The sequence below is a fragment of the Marmota flaviventris genome, chromosome 3 (genome assembly GCF_047511675.1).
Source record: "Marmota flaviventris isolate mMarFla1 chromosome 3, mMarFla1.hap1, whole genome shotgun sequence".
Taxonomy (NCBI): Eukaryota; Metazoa; Chordata; class Mammalia; order Rodentia; family Sciuridae; genus Marmota; species Marmota flaviventris.
Window position 1 is genome coordinate 65,874,907 of NC_092500.1, and position 17,284 is coordinate 65,892,190.

General features: G+C 38.1%; 1 protein-coding gene across 2 annotated transcripts; it reads right to left on the minus strand.

The window, feature by feature from the left end:
* Window positions 1–2,364: 2,364 nt before the first annotated feature.
* On the minus strand, window positions 2,365–10,954 carry LOC114104032 (thiol S-methyltransferase TMT1A-like). 2 transcript variants are annotated; one of them, XM_071609188.1, is made up of 2 exons: window positions 9,874–10,954; window positions 2,365–3,693 (listed from the first exon to the last, which is right to left on the minus strand). In XM_071609188.1, the coding sequence occupies exons 1-2, from the start codon at window positions 10,348–10,350 to the stop codon at window positions 3,457–3,459; spliced, it is 714 nt and encodes a 237-aa protein (XP_071465289.1). In that variant the 5' UTR covers window positions 10,351–10,954; the 3' UTR covers window positions 2,365–3,456. The 2 variants fall into 2 exon arrangements, with proteins under 2 accessions (XP_071465289.1, XP_071465288.1); XM_071609187.1 differs by having other exon boundaries at window positions 9,853–10,950.
* Between the last annotated feature and the right edge of the window lie 6,330 nt (window positions 10,955–17,284).

Below are 17,284 nucleotides of genomic sequence, written 5' to 3' on the forward strand. Positions count from 1 at the left end.
AAACAAGTCAAGAGAGATGCCTTACAGGCTGCAAAGAGCTGGGTCATAGGGGCGGAGCTACACAAACTCTTTGGAGAGAATATCACAATGCCAAGTGCCCCAGATGCTCTACGTGGAGCTACTCAGCTGGATTTTGGTCTTGCTTTGGTCCCATCCCTTCTCTCTATTCCCCTCCTTCTCCATTGTAGAATTGAAATGTTTGTGCCTTTATATATTGGATATATACAACTTGGCTTTTTGGTTTTGTTTTGGTTTTTGGTACTGGAGATTGAAGCCAGAGGCACTTAACCTCTGAGCCACATCCCCAGGCTATTTTCATATTTTTATTTTGAGACAGGGTCTCACTAAGTTGCTTAGGGCCTCAATAAGTTGCTGAGACTGGCTTTGAACTTGTGATCCTCCTGCCTCAGCTTCACAAGCCACTGGGATTACAGGCATGTGCCACCGCAGTTGGCTGTAACTTGCTTTTGGTTTTTACGAGAGATCATACTGGGTTTGCCTTGGTCCTCAGAGGAGACTTTGGATTTGACTTGAGCAATGCTAAAATTGTTAAGACTATGGGGACTCTTGGAAATGGATAAATGTATTTTGCATTGTGAGATGGGCATGAGATTTGGGGAGCTAGGAGTGGAATGTTAGGGTTTAAATATGAGGTGTCCCCCAAAGTTCGTGTGAGACAATGCAAGAAAGTTTGGAAGTCAAATGATTGGGTTATGAGAATTTTAACTTAATCGGTGCATTAATGCCCTTATAGGGATTAATTGGTAGGTAACTATAGGCAGTTATGATGTGGCTAGAGGAGGTGGGTCATTGTGGGTGTGCTGTTGGGGTATATATTTTGTCCCTGATGAGAGAGAACTCACTTTGCTTCCTGACTGTCCTGTCCTGAGCTGCTTTCCTCAGCCGCACACTTTTACTATGATGTTCTGCCTCACCTCGTGCGTAGAGTTGTCTGTCTGTGGACTGAGACCTCTGAAACCCTGAGATCATGAACTATTCCTCCTATAACATTGTTCTTATCAGGTGTTTTGTCATAGTGGGGGGAAAAATTGCCTAAACAGGTCTGTAAAAAGTAGATACACAGAAAAATACCCCTTTGAGGGGAGAATAGGCCGTTCTATTCTATTTCGATAGGACAAACAGAGAAAGAATGTAAACATGATCCTAAAGTCCGTTTGGCTCCTGATAGCATTACCTGAGTCCTAAGCTACCTGTGCCTGAGGCTTGCTGCCCCTGTGCTTTTCACTAATTTGAGGCACTAAAGTCCTTTTTGATCTTAAGCCTGTTTGGGTCATGAGTTACATAATTTGAATCAGTGGGATCCTAACCAAAACAGGACTTGAAAGACATTGGAGGTTTTTTGTTTTTGTTTTTTTTAAATATATATTTTTTAGTTGTGGAGGAACCTTTATTTTTATTTATTTATTTTTAGGTGGTACCGAGAATTGAACCCAGTGCCTCACACATGCTAGGGAAGTGCTCTACCACTGAGCCACAACTACAGCCCCAACATTGGAAATTTTCTTTGACTTTTTCTTTTCTTTCTTTCTTTCTCTTTCTCTTTCTCTTTCTCTTTCTCTCTCTCTCTCTCTCTCTCTCTCTCTCTCTCTCTTTCTTCACAGTATTAAATCACTTCCGGAGGCCTTTAGAGAGATTTTAAGTATGTATTGTCTGGTTTGTAGAAGGGAGCTAAAAGAAAATAAAGTTGCTGCAATGATTGTCACAGCAGATTTTGTGGTTTGGGGAATCAGGGCTTCTAAACTTGCCAAGTGATATGTGGAATAATGTAAGAAATGTTATTTATTTCTCTACCCCTTAATTTTTTTAATCAAAAGTGAGGATGTTATTTGTCATGCTACTTAGACAAGAGGGATTTAATAAGAAAATGACTAGTACTTGGGTATTATCTCCCAGTGTGACAACATATCACTAAGTACACCTGGGTCTTTTCATCTCTCTCAGTCACTAGACCAACCTAACCAATAGTGAGGTGGGTAGATAAAGGAGGTTCCTACTTTTGGGAGACTGCAGGGAAGGAGATTCAGGTTGCAGAGCTTTAGGTGAACATCCCACCTCACTTGCACCAGGAATCCTTTTCCTGTTCAAGAGGCAGAACAATGCATTTCACTAATGGGGTCTTTCTCTGGACATGACCCTTTCAAAGCCCACTCTGATCCTTGCAAGATTGCTATTCCTAAGATTTACTAGCTGTGTTTCACTTACCCAGCTGTAGAAAGAAAAATCCAGAAGTTTAAGTACTTAGTTTACCACAATGAAGACCTCTTAGAGACATGAAGAAAAACAAAACCAAGATGACAAAGAGATCAACTCTCTTTTATTACTATTTTTAAAATGAATGTGAATTTATTGGTTGATTTGGTATTTAAAATAGTACTTTTGCAAAATATTTCAGAAAACACACATTTGTTAAAATACATACAAACTGTTGCTGAACATCCTATGAAATCCTCTGACTAACCAACCTAACACTTGTTTTCAAAGCACTTGTGATCATTTTCATGGCTCCTAGAGGTGCAGAGAACAAAGAAATCATCTTGGATGGAGTAGATTTTGATCAGAATAATCAAAGAAATGCTTGCCTACTTATTTACAGACTCATGGGTTGCTTGATTTTTAGGGGTTCTTATGGAGTCTACTAATTCTGCAAGTTTTCCTATTTGCAGTTTCTTACCTTGCCTGTAATCATCTATATTCAGCAAAATATGTGCTGGATTATAAGGACAATGATCCCCAGAACCCAAACTGCCTCATCTAGTTTTATGTTTATACTAATGTGTCAAGTGTAATCTTTATCTTAAGAAATGAGGACTGGAATGCAAGAAAACAAACTTTGGTGGGACTCTGGGATAAAAGACAGAAAGCTGGACAGAACTACATGTGACAGCCTAGTACTTTAACCCCAGAAGGCAAACCAGTGATATTGAGATGAACAAACAGGTTCATCTTTCTTTTACAGAATGTCTGTGCCATTTGTACTTGGATTTTTCAGTTAGCTCATATTTCTTTGTTCAGTTTGTGAATTGCTAATGTCTTTTCACTGCTCCCTGTTGGAAGTCATGTTTTGAAGTGATTTAACTGCTTCTTAGCACCAAGCTCTCCAAAAGGAGTGAAATGAAAATATGTGGGTAACAATTTAAAGAAGACAACTGAAAAAATTTCCAAATCCCTCAAGAAGGTAAATTTTGGACATAATGGTATTCTTCAATTATGAAATCTCCCCTGTTTCCTTTGAAGGGAGAGTTCCAAGTTGTTTTTTGTTTGGGTGGGTTTAATTCTTTGAGCAAACAATAAAAATGGCTAAATAAGATATAATAGAAACTCTTAAGGATGAATTCGACTTTACATAACATTAAGTATCCCTTTTCCCAATTAGTATTTTAAATGAAAAACTGAAGTCTTAAATTGTTCAAGTCATTCAGCTACTGCCACCCCATGCTATTTCACAGCATACCCATAGACATGAGGGCGCAACACTTTGCAGGACAGCGGAGGCTGTATGTGCTGCAGCTTCAGCTTAGAGAAGCTGGCGCGCTCCAGGGCCTTCCAGCTCTCTCTGGTCAGGTAGCATCCATCAAACACAAGGTACCAAGCAGGCTCCACGACCTGTTGCCAGAAGTAATTCCAGGTTGAATGCTTGTCTGCCACATGTTCTATGAAAAAGAAAGCCCCTCCCTGGGAAAGGAAAAAAAAAATCATTTCAAAAATTTTGGTTTTGGGAAAGCAGATTTTTAACATGATTACAGTTTCAGATTTCAGTGGCTTCGGTGGCCATCTTCATGAGTAGACATAGATGAATTAAGTAAGACTGTATTTTGGACAGTTGTTTCATCTTCTGTCAAAATTTTGCATAGAGGGGCTAGAGTTGTGGCTCAGTGGTACTGTGCTCGCCTAGCATGTATGAGGCACTGGGTTCGATTCTCAGCACCACATAAAAATAAAGACAATAAAGTCCATCAACAACTAAAAAATATTTTTAAAAAAATTTGCATAGAGCTACCAATCTGAAGCATGTGACGTATTTTCTGGTGTAGAAGCAATGCATGTTGGCTAAAACTTAAAACATGTACTGCATGCCAAGTGCTGCCCTTCATGCTTGCCACATGTTAATTTACTTAATCTTCTCAACAATGCGTTTTGGTAAATAGTGGTATCATCCCTCTTTTTGTCTATGAGAAAACCAAGTCACACACACACACACAAAAAAAAAAAAAAAAAAAAAAAAAAAGTAACTTGCCCAGAGTAACACAGCTTATAATTTTGAGAACCAGACTTTAAGCCCAGGCAGTCTGGCTTTAGAAGCTGGCAGTATTGCCTCAGCAACATGTTTATTGTAGAGAGCTTAGAAAATACAGAATAGTTGCTGGGTTAAGTGGCACAAGCATGTAATCCCAACTACTGTGGTGATGGAGGCAGGGGGATTGAAAGTTTAAAGCCAGACTGGTAGTGAGACCCTGTCTCAAAATAAGATTGATTAGAACAAAAAATAAACGCTGAAGGTATATTTGTCTAGAATGAGTGAGGCCCGTACTACAAAAAACAGACAAAGAGAAAAGTTTAAGAAAAAAATACATCAGCCACTATCACTCAGAGAAAAGTACTGTGAAGATTTTGAGTACAGCTTTTATATATAATTATAATGTATTAGTTAAAATAATAATAAAACTAGATAGGGAATCAGTAGAATAGAGCAATTGGATTATGGGGAGAGGGGAGAAGAGGATAAGGGAAGGTCCTGAGGAATGAGACTGATCAAATTATGTCCTGTAAAAATATGGCATCATGAATTCCATTATTATGCATAATTATAATACGTTGATTTTAAAAAGTAAAAAAAAAAGATTTTGTGTATGTGAATTTGTTCTGTTTTCCTAAAACTAGCCCTATAATGTACATTCTACTTTGCAACCTTCTTTATTTCACTTATATATTTGAACATTATTCTAAAAAATGATTTAAATTATTTTTTAGTTGTAGATGACAATACCTTTGTTTTATTTATTTATTTATTTTAATGTGGTGCTGAGGATCGAACCCAGTGCTTCACACACGCTAGGCAAGCACTCTACCACTGAGCCACAACCCCAAATCAAAAATGACTTTAAAATCTTTACATACTATTTCATTCACACATAGAACATATCATCACTTATTCAAATTTCTTTCTGATTTCCACTACTGTAAATACTGTTATAGTGAACATTGTTTGTTACAGTGAACAAACATTTTTATCCACGAATTCTGGTGACCATCTCTAATTACTATCAAAAAAAAAAATAACTAGCTAAAAGTGGAATTATTGAGGCAATCGTCTATGTCTTCTTTTTTTTTTTTTTCCCCAGTACTGGGTATTGAACTCAGGGCCAGGCACATGCTAGCATACACTCTACCATTGAGCTACAGTCTCAGGCCTGTGTGTGCCTTTATTTTTTATTTTTTAATTATTTAAATTTATTTTTTAGTTTTAGGTGGACACAATATCTTTATTTTATTTTTATATGGTGCTGAGGATCGAACCCAGTGCCCCGTGCATGCCAGGCGAGCGCACTACCACTTGAGCTACATCTCCAGCCCCTGTGTGTGCCTTTATTAAACTGTTGGTATAAGTTTTCAGATTGCTCTTTGGAGAAGTTGCATCATATTTATGTTCCAATTAGCAGTGGATGTGTCGATTTCCAATAAATTCTCAATCAACCATTTATTTTTTTCTATCTTTGCCAACTTGATGGGCAAGATGGTATTTTGTCCTCAAAATATGTATATCTTTAATATTCTTAATTGGCACAAAATTTTATACTAAGTTTATTGGTTATTTGGATTTCTTTTCTAATATGCCCATTGACATATTGTTATTTTTCTCATATAAATGTTAGATTTTCCTTTATGGACTAGTAATAGCTTTTATTAAACTAAAGATTATATAAGCTACAGATCTTTTTCCCAGTTTGTGTTTGCCTTTTAATTACTTTTGTTGTTGTTACTTTTACTTTTATCTTTTTAAACCTTTTTATATTTAAAATTTTTTTAAAATTTATTTATTTTTTATGTGGTGCTGAGGATTGAACCCCGTGCCTCACCTGTGCTAGGCAAGTGCTCTACCACTGAGCCACAACCCCAGCCCCCTCTTTTTAAACCTTTTAATTCACCTGCAAATTTGTTCTACCAAACCTCTGGGAGCACCATTGGGAATAGCATAGATTTCTAGCAGGAGAGGTGGAATCTACACCAATCACTCCCTGGACTGAATAGCCATTTATTAAACTTGTGTAATGTTTCATAAATAGGAAAATGATATGATTAAGGAAAATGTCCATTCATCTGAAAGCATTGCTGAATTCATGGCAATATTTTGTCATCAGGTTTCTTCTTCAACAAGTGGATGCTAAGTGTAGAACACTGCCTGAGATGGAATGAGCAGTACTCTAGGACAGTCCATGTAGGTCCAGTGTGGGCACCTGCGACACTACTACATATTACCAGAGGGTCTTCAGCTGTTTTCTATCTATCTACCTTTATGGGGAGGAAGGAAAAAGGGGGACCACATTCACCTCTGAATTTGAGTCAATTCCCACTCCTTTCAGCCTCTTCTTGGCCACCTGAGGTAGAGAGTTTAGAGACTGAATTCAGAGTTCATAGATGAAGATTCTTCAAATTATATGGGTAAGTATAGGTAAGATCTATGTTCAGGAACAGAAAATTTGGAATTTCCTGATTAAAGCAAAATCATTTCCTTAGGATAGACTGGAGACAGAGGAGGAGAGGCAGGTCAGGAGCGGTCCCGTGCCTTCTGGATACATGTTAGCTATTCCTATGTTAGGATGCCTGTGAGACTTCCAGGTGACTTACAGGTTTGGGGTGAGAAGAAAGATCTGGGGTAGATATTTAGATTTGGAAACCATCCATGTATATGTGGTAATTGACAACATTGGGATGCATGAGATAGCCTGGAAGTATATATAAGCAAAATGAGAGTCAAGAGAGGGACCCCAGTGTGTAGGGGACAGATAGAGAAAGAACAGCCAGCAAAAGTGGTAGAAATGTTGAAGTCAGAGAGGCAGAAAGCCCCAGAGACGAACACTGTGGTAGAGCAATAAGGAAATTTTTATTCAAAAGTCAGACCTAGCAGCTGTATAACTTTGGGCAAGTTTCTTAACTTCTGTTTCCTTGTCCCAACAGGAAGATTGTAAATATCTGCTTCAGAGGATTGTTGTGAGGGTTAAATGGGAATGGAACAACACTCCTGGTCTTATCTAGCAGAGAATGAGTGCTTTGTAGGGCAGAGGAAAACTACTGAGGTTATGATCCCTCTAAGAGTTAAATGTATTATCAGAGTTATAAAATGAGGATAATAATTACCTGTCTTGTGGGAAATTATTAACAGTGTCAAGAAAAATATCAACTAATGTACCTGTTAGTGCCCATGCTTTAGATATAAGAATCTAGCAATTGGTTATAAAAATCAGGTTGCATTGTTGTTTTTTTCCCCCTTGGCAACACTAAGGATCAAACCCAGCGGCCCCTTACCACTGAGCTACATCTTCACCTCTTTTTATTTTTTATTTTGAGATGTGGTCTCTGTAAGTTGCCAAGGCTTGCCTTGAACTTGTGATCCTCCTACTTCAGCCTCCCAAGTGGCTGAGATTATAGATGTGATCCAAGCCCAGCCAAAAACATGTCCTTCTCATTTACTGTTTGATATCGTTCTATTACGAGAGGGTCTTCAGCTGTTTTCTACCTATCTACCTTTGTGGGGAGGAAGGCCAAACACAGGATCATATTATGCCTCTAAAATCTACTGCCAAGCCCTTTCTTCTGGAGGAACTTCCTCTATTAGAAAATAAAAGAGGAGATCACAGAACATCCCTTTCCCCTAGAATACTAAATGGAAATGTTGATGTATTCATACTTTGTGTTCAACTTATTCAAAATAAAACTATTTTAACTCTAAGATTTCATCTCACACCAGTCGAATGGCAGTTATCAAGAATTCAAATAACAATAAGTGTTGGTGAGGATGTGGGGGAAAAGGCACACTCATTCACTGCTGGTGGGACTGCAAATTGGTGCAACCAATCTGAAAAGCAGTATGGAGATTCTTTAGAAAACTTGGAATGGAACCACCATTGACCCAGCTATCCCACTTTTATACCAAAGGACTTAAAATCTGCATACATGGTAATGCAGCTACATTAATGTTTATAGCAGCTTCATTCGCAATAGCTAAACTGTGGAAGCAACCTAGATGTCCTTCAATAGATGAATAGATAAAGAAACTGTGGTGTATCTATATAATGGAATATTAATCAGCATTAAAAGAGAAAAAATTATGGCATTTGCAGGTAAATAAATGGAGTTGGAGAATATCATGCTAAGCAAAATAAGCCACTCCCAAAAAACCAAAGGCCAAATGTTCTTTCTGATAAGTGGATGCTGATCCATTATGGGGGGTGGGGCATGGGAAAAACTGAGGAACTTTTGATAGGATCAAGGGGAGGGAAGGGGAGGGAGGGGGAAAGGGGCAGGAAAGATGGTGGAATGGGATGGACATCATTTCCCTAGGTACATGTGTGATTGCACATATAGTGCAACGCTACATCGTGTACAATCAAAGAAACAAGAAGTTGTCCTGCAATTGTGTACAATGAATCAAAATGCATTCTGCTGTTATACATACCTAATTAAATTAATTAAAAAATACTAACGGTATCATGGGAAAATCACATACAAGTATAAAGAATTTCAGACCTTAATAAAAGGTATAAAGTGAAAAAATTGCCTGGGGCAATGGTGCATACCTTCGGCCCTAGGTACTTGGGGAGGGCTAAAGCTAGAGGGTCAAGAGTTCAAATCCATCTTGGACACACCAGACCCCATCTTAGAAAGAAGAAAGGGAAGGAGGGCAAGTTTTTCTTTCCCTGCATCCAATCCCATTCCCAGGAAGTAACTACTACTAATATTTCTTGTCTGTTGTTCTTAGTTTCCGCCATGACACGGTGAGCCTTTTGCTATACATTCTATGCTTTGATTGCTTTTTCTCATTTAGCATTATTTCTTTTTATATCAGCATAGACCACTCTTCTTGTGTTTTAAAATAGCTGCTCAGTGTTCCTTTTTATTATGTGGCAATTTATTTAAACAGCCACCCTCTGATGAACACTTAGATTATTTACAGTTTGTGCTATTGTAAATACTACTGTAATGAATATCATGGAATATGGATAAGTTTTTTTCAAGTTCACAGTGTAGGGTAAATTACTATTGAATGACAGAGCGTACCTCTAAGTTTTGTTATAATTCAGTAATTCTTCAGAGGCTCTTCCTGCAGCATGTGTGAGGTAGTCCCCAAACTAAAACCAACATCACATTGACTACAAAAGTTACTGATGATATAATAGATAAAAATGATTTCTTATTTAGTAAGTTCTTTAACTGAAAGTTTGAGTGTTTTATCATTGGCTATTTTAACTTTCATTTCTGCTCCTGCTCATTGCTCATTTTATCTCTTTTCTACAATTCGAAAAAAAGCTTACTGATATTATTGGTTTGTAATGACTTTTAACATGAGGAAAGTTAATCCTCTGTCTTTCATCTTGGCAAATACCTTTTCCAAGTTCCTCTTTGTATTTGAAATTTATATATAAGACCTTTATTTCCGTACATTCAGATTTATCAATTTTTTTTCCTTTCTAGTCTCTGTACTCTAGGATTTAAAGAATTCAAACATGTCTTCTCTAGTAGTTTACTCATTACATTAGAATCCACCTGAAGTTAATAGGGCTGTCCTTGGGGATTAAGATAATACCAACTCCTCCTTCTCTCCTCCCCATCACTCACCGGCCTCAGCACTCTGCATACCTCACGGAGCATCTGCTCCTGGTTCTCCATGGAGCACAGCACTGTGGTGCAGACCACCACATCCACAGAACTGTCAGCCACCTGGTGCATGTTCTCCCCAGCAGCCACCAAGAAGCGCTCAAACTGCAGGTGTCTGTTCTCTGCAATGCTCTTAAATAAGAACTTCTCAAAGTTGGGGTTGGGATCAACACAGGTCACTCTGCATCCAGGGGGATAGAACTTGAAGTTGGTCCCAGTGCCAGAGCCCACCTCTAGCAGGGAGAGCTTCCCGGAGGGGCCTGCAAAGTCCTGCAGTTTGCTGAAGAGCTCCTGCTTCTTGCCTGCCATCTGTCCATTGTATGTTGCAGAAAATTTCATCATGTAGTAGGGAAACCATTTTTTGGAAATCTGGTTCCACAAGCCCAGAAATTTCAGCAGGTACAGGGGAAATGACAGGATGCGGACTGCCAGCTGGAGGATAAAGACAGTGAATGCCATCTTAGAAGAGAAACAGCAAGCAACAGTTGAAGGCCTGGCTCCTTTAAAATTATAAAACCAAGGCTCCTGGCAAAAGTCCAGACCAGTCAGCTGCAGAGGAGGAACTGACTGTGCTGGAAAAATTCAGCTCAGTACAAATCGTGGGCAAGAGGCCAGTTTTTGCTGAATTTTTGGCAGAAGTTGATTCGTAGCTGAGTTTTCGTGAAGTGAAATGAGAATGTTCCCAGCTTTCTGCAGAAGTTGGTTGCGATCCTTTATTCCAAATCCAATCTAATCCTGCTGCCCCTTCTCTGCGAGTCTCCTGCCCGGTGTTCTCGGTGCAGGGTACTTTCACTCCACGCTGGTGCTCCCCTGTCCTTTACAAAGGAAGGAGTCTGTCAGTGGAGCCTGGCAAGCCGAACAGGAGAATACTGCTATTCCTGTCCGGTCGATGGAGGTGACTGAGGAACAAAGGACCAAGCACCCGAGAGCGGAAACAAACACTGATCAGGCACTGACGGGCCGCCTGTCAATCAGCGGGGTCTCCTGGCCAATCCTGGATCTTACCCCCTGCCCCCTCCCCAACTCCAGTAGGGCTAGGGACTCTAAAAACCCCTTTTCCTGTCCCAAACCCTCCTTTCCTGCCCTAGCCCAATAAAAATCCCAGTCCAGTGGAGCACCCGCGCTTCTCCTTAGACCCTGATCTTACCCGCTCTGTTGGTCTGAGAGTTCCACCCAGAGGGAAATCTCAATAAAGCCTGGTTCAGCAGCCTTTTAAATCTGCCTCCTTTTGGTTACGGCTGCCTGACCTTACAATTCCCCTTCCCCCCTCCTTTCCAACTCTAAAGCCCTTTTTTTGTTTGTTTGTTGTTTTGGTTTTATTTGTATTGTTTTGTTTTTATGTTCCTCAGCCTGGCCTCAAACTTACATCCTCCTGCCTCAGCCTTCCAAGTAGCTGGAAATACAGGTATAGATAACCATGCCCAGGTCTGAACCCCCACACACACCTTTTTTATTCCCTGATGCTGGGGATTGAACCCAGGGCCTTGTGCCAGCAAGGCAAACACTCTACTAACGGAGTTATAACCCTAGCCCTCCAAACCCTATTTTAAAAAGAACCTGAGAAGCCGTGCTTGCCTGGTCACAGTCAACAAGAATTCCCCCTTTTTACTGTGGTGGGCTGAGGCTCTCAGATGTTAATTAACTCAAACGCTAATTTTGAAGGACAAATCTTAGTCTTCAAACTGTGCTTGACTACTGTGTAATTCTACTAATTTAGATAAAAGGAGTCCTCACAATATTCATATTTGGGAGCTTATAGGATTCAAAAAATAGTTGCAAACAACTATTTTCAACAAGAAAGCCTAGACTTTAGGGTGGTTAGGGAACACAAATTTTAAAAGTATATAATGGTATCTTTTTTTTTAAACTGGGCAATGGAAGAAGGACTCTTGTTTCATTCTTACACCTTATATGTACTTTACAAATATTGTACCTATTTAATGTTAAGAGATATTTGGAGATGAAATACACACTATTTAATGTGTACAGTTTGAGAAGTTTATATGCCTATGAAACCATCAGTCAAGAAACTTCAATCAAGATAAAGAAACATGGGGCTGGGGTTGTGGCTCAGGGGTGGAGCACTTGTCTTGCACGTGCAAGGCCCTGGGTTCAATCCTCAGAACCACATAAAAATAACTAGTTATTGTGTCCAACTACAACTACAAAAAATAGATATTAAAAAAAAAAGATAATGAAACATGGGCTAGAGAGATAACTCAGTGTTAGAGCTCTTGCCCAGCATGCTCGAGGCCCTCGATTTTATCCATAATAGTAGGGTGGTAGGATTGTTGTAGGGACAGACAAGGCAAGGCACCGAAGATAGCAGGAAACAGTTTTATTTGGCTGCAGCCAGGTTCAGAAGGCACAGCTTTTGCTGTAATCAATCAAACCCCTGAACCCCGAGTTCAGGTAGTTTCAGAACTTTATACCCAACATGAAAGGGGAAGAGTTCAGAAGTTCACAGTCTTCAGTAGTTCATATAAAAGCAGCTTTTTTCTTTCACTGTTCTGGGCAAGTTAGTTAACCTTTCAAGAACAACACCTGAGAAGGGGAGAATTTCTTCTCCCCTTTCTTTCCTCCCCCTGCCAGCTGTTCCCATGGAGCCCAATTAGTAACTTTTCTTATCTTAAAAATGTAGACATCTCTGTGAAGCCCAGCTCAAGGCCAGAGGCCTTGTTTGCACATTTCTACAAACTACTATACTGGATAGGTTTGTGAAAAACTAGTAAGGGGGTGTCCAGTACCTGGAGTGCTGATTTCTTCCTGGCCAGTAGCCAAGTAAGATAGGGCAACATGAAAATAGGAAGTTTATCTACATTGAACTCTTTGGCAGAAACTCTTTTGCTGACAGTCCCAAAACCAGCCATGGCGAATATTTCTGGAGAAGCCCAGTTAAGACTTTTCTGTGGAGAAAGTGGGTGCCACTTCAAGATGGTAGAAGAAAGGTAAAGAAACGTATCTACCCATCACCTGCAAGCTTCCTCTTGTTCCTTTGTGATCCTTCCTTCCTCCCTTCCTCATCACAAGGCAATCATGTCAGTAGAGATTAATTTGCTTTTTCTAGAATGTTATGTAAATTGAATTATATAGTATGTATTTTCGGGAGGTTGATTTTTATCACTCAGTATAATTAATTTGAGCATTTTTTTAAATCCTGGTTGCTGTGTGTACCAATGGATTGCCATTTAAAGGAATAAATATAGCTGCCATTTTGTAAAACCTTGGAGCACATTTTCATGATTGCTTGAATCTGCATTCCCATATTCCAATATATCCGACAGGGAGTTAATATCTGAAATATATAAGAAGTTTCAAAAACTTAATAGCTAAAGTAAACAAAAAAAATATAAAATAGGCAGTAGCTCTGAATAGATATTTCTCTAAACAAGAAATACAAATAACCAACAGGTACATGAAAAAAATGTTCAACATCAATAATTATCAGAGAAGGCAAATCAAATTCATGTAAATGAGACATCACCTCACTTCTGTAAGAATAACTACTATCAAAAAGACTAAAGATAACAAGTGCTGACAAGAATTTTGGAGAAAAGGAATCCTTGCATGCTATTGGTAAAATTTAAATTATTACTGCCATGATGGGAAATGGTATGGAAGTTTTTTTTAAAAAAAAGGAACTATCACTCCTAGGTATACAACCAAAGGAAATGAAATCAGTATTTGATGAGATATATGCACTCCTGTGTTTATTGCAGCATTATTCATAATAGCCATGAATGTAAACAAAGTAAGGTTCCATCAACTAATGAATAGAATAAGAAAATGTCACACACACACACACACACACACACACACAGTTTCTATTCAACCATTGAAAGAATGAAATCCTTTCATTTGCAACAATACAGATGGAGATAATTAAATCAAGTGAGGTCAGCTGGACATAGAAAGATGAGCACTATGTGATCTTACTCATATGGAATGTAAAAAGGTTGATAGAAATTGGGGGTAGAATAGTAATTACCAGAGGCTGAAGAGAGTTGGGGGGCAGCATGGAAGGGGGGAGGATGATCAATGTTTCAGTTAGATAGAAATAAGAAGTTCTAGTGTGCTATTTATTGAACCATAGGGTAACTGTGGGTAGCAGATGTGTACTATATATTTGAAAAAGCTAGAATTAAGGATTTTGGATTTTTCAGCATAAAGAAATGATAAATGTTTGAGGAGACAGATATGTTCAACTTGCCTGGGTATTGGGGTGCATGCATATGTTATGGTGAGATTGCAATAAATCACCAACTCAAGCTTTTTTTTTTAATATTTTTTAGTTGTTGATGGACCTTTATTTTACATGATATATTTTATCATATATTTCTAGCCATTTATGTTTCTTCTTTTGAGAAGTGTCTGTTTAGTTTTTTTGCCCATTTACTAATTGGGCTATTTGGAGGGGTTTTTTGTTAGTTTTCTTCTGGTGGTAAGCTTTTTGAGTTTTTTAATATATTCTGGATATTAATTCCCTGTCAGAGGAGTAGCTGGCAAAGATATTCTTCCATTTTGTAGGCTGTCTCTTCGAGGTCTTAATCATTTCCTTTGCTGTGCAGAAGCTTTTTAATTTGTTACCATCCTACTTATTGATTCTTGGCTTTATTTCTTGAGCTTTAGAGGTCTTGTTGAGGAAATCAGTGCCTGGGCCAATATGACAGAATCTTGACCCTATGTTTTTTGCTAGCAGTTGCAAAGTTTCTGGTCTAATTCCTAAGCTTTTAATCCACTTTGATTTGACTTTTGTACAGGATAAGAGATAGGGATCTAGTTTAATTCTCTTACATATGGATGTCCAGTTTTCCCAGCACCATTTATTTAAAAGGCTATCTTTTCTCCAACATTTATTTTTGGCACAAGGATCATATGACTATCTGTGGGTTTGTTTCTGTGTCTTCTAGTCGGTTCCTTTGTTCTATATGTCATTGCAGTTTTTGTTACTATCTCTCTGCTTTGTTCTTCTTGCTCTGGATTGCCTTGGCTATTCTGTGTCTCTTATTCTTCCAAATGAATTTTAGGATTGTTTTATCTAGTTCTGTGAAAAATATCTGGCATTTTGATGGGAACTGTATTGAATCTGTATACTTTTTTTGGTAATATGACCATTGGGAAAATATTAATTCTGCCTAAGAACATGAGAAATCTTTCCATTTTGTGAGGTCCTCTTCAATTTCTTCAGTTTTCTATAATTTTCTTGTGAAAAATCTTGTATAGCCTTGAGTAGATTAATTCCCAAGGATTTTTTTTCCAGGTTGTTGTAAATGGGATTAGTTTCCCTGATTTCTTTCTCAGCAGAATCACTGTTGGAGTATAGGAAAGCTATTGATTAATGAATGTTGATCTTGTATCCTGCTACTTTGCTGAATTCATTTATCAGCTCCAGAAGCCTTCTGGTGGAGTTTTCTTGGGTCTTTTAGTTATAAATCATGTTATAATTTGACTTCTTTTCCTGTTTGTATCCCTTTAATTGTCTTCTCTTGCCTGATTGTTTTGGCTAGAGATTCATGAATTTTATTGAGGGTTGGGGTTGTAGCTCAGTGGCAGAGTGCTTGCCTAGCACATGTGAGGTACCAGATTTGATCTTTAGCACCACTTAAAAATAAATACATAAGATAAAGACATGCTATCCATCTACAACTACAAAAAAAATTTAGAATTATATTGAATAGGAGTGGTGAGAGTGGACATCCTTGTCTTGTTCCTGATTTTAGAGGAAATGCTTTCAATTTTTCCATTCAGTATGATGTTGGCTATACATTTATCATATATAGCCTTCACAATGTTGAGATAAGTTCCATCTGTCTCTAGTTTATGCAGCATTTTTAACATGAATGGGTGCTAGATTTTATCAAAAGCCTTTTCTTCATCTATCAAAATGATTATATTCTTGTCCTTAATTCTGTTTATGTGGTGAATTACACTTATTTATTTGCATATGTTGAACAATCTTGCATCCCTGTGATAAAACCCACTTGATCATGTGTTTGCTAATGCAGTTTGTTAATATTAAGGATTTTTGCATCTGTGGTCATCAGGGATTTTGGTTTGTAATTTTCTTTCCTTGATGTATCTTTGTTTAGATTTAGTACCAGGGTTATACTAACTTCATAGAATGTATTAGGGAGTGTTACCTTCCTTTGAGTTTCATGGAATAATTTGAAAAATACTGGTGTTAGTTCTTCTTTAAATCTGGTAGAACTCAGCTGAGAATATCTGGTCCTGGGCTTTCTTTGTTGGAAGGCTTTTAATTGCTGTTTCAATTTTATTTCTTGATATTAGTCTTTGTAGGTTTTCTGTATCTTTCTGATTAAATTAAATTTTAACACATATTAAAGTCATATGTGTCTAAAAATTTCTATCCTCTAGATTTTCCAGTTTATTGGAATATAAATTTTCAAAATAGTTTCTAAAGATCCTCTGGGTTTTAGCAGTGTCTGTAGTGATACCGCCTTTTCCTCTTTAATTTTGTTTATTTGGGTCTTCTCTCTCTTTTTTTATTATTTTGGCTCAAGATTGATAAATCTTATTATTTTCAAAAAACTGTTTGTTGCATATGTCTTGTGTGTTTTATTTTATTCTTGATTTCATTAATTTTGGCTCTGTCTTTATTATTTCCTGTCTTCTAGTGATTTTTGAATTAGTTTATTCCTGTTTTTCTAAGGCCTTGATGTGGAACATTAGATTATTTATTTGGAATCTATTTTTTAATAATGTTATTGTATTTTTTATACCTTTATTTTATTTGTTTATATTTATGTGGTGCTGAGGATCAAACCCAGTGACTCATGCATGCTAGGCAAGCGCTCTACCACTGAGCTACCCCCAGCCCTGGAATCTATTTTTTAATGTAGGTACTCAGGTGATAAATTTTCCTCTTAGAACTGCCTTCATACTGTCCCTGAGATTTTGATATATTGTATCTCTGTTCTCATTTGTTTCTAAGACTTTCTTGGTGGGGCACGGTGGCCCATGCCTGTAGTCCCAGCAGCTCAGAAGGCTGAGACAGAAGGATTGTGGGTTCAAAGTCAGCCTCAGCTATGGCGAGGCTCTTAGCATTCAGTGAGACCCTGTCTCTAAATAAAGTACAAAATAGGGCTGGGGATGTGGCTCAGTGGTTGAGTGTCCCTGAGTTCAATCCCCAATACCCCCTGCCAAAAAAAGAATTTCTTCTGTCATTTCTTCTATGATCCATTCCTTCCCCCACCCCAGTCATACATTCTTTCTTATTTATTTATTTATTTATTTATTTATTGTTTTAGATGGACACAATACCTTTATTTATTTACTTTTATGTAGTGCTGTGGATGGAACCCAGTGCCTCACACATGCTAGGCATGTGCTCTACCACACCCAGCCCCTGATTCATTCTTTTTTTTTCCAAGAG

Bases quoted from the DNA above. Each gene is read 5' to 3' on its own strand.
- LOC114104032 (XM_071609187.1), bottom strand. From the start codon at position 10,350: ATGGCATTCACTGTCTTTATCCTCCAGCTGGCAGTCCGCATCCTGTCA. The intron at 3,694-9,852 runs GTGAGTGATGGG...TTCCTTTCCCAG, and splicing joins TATGCAGAGTGCTGAGGCCG to GGAGGGGCTTTCTTTTTCAT.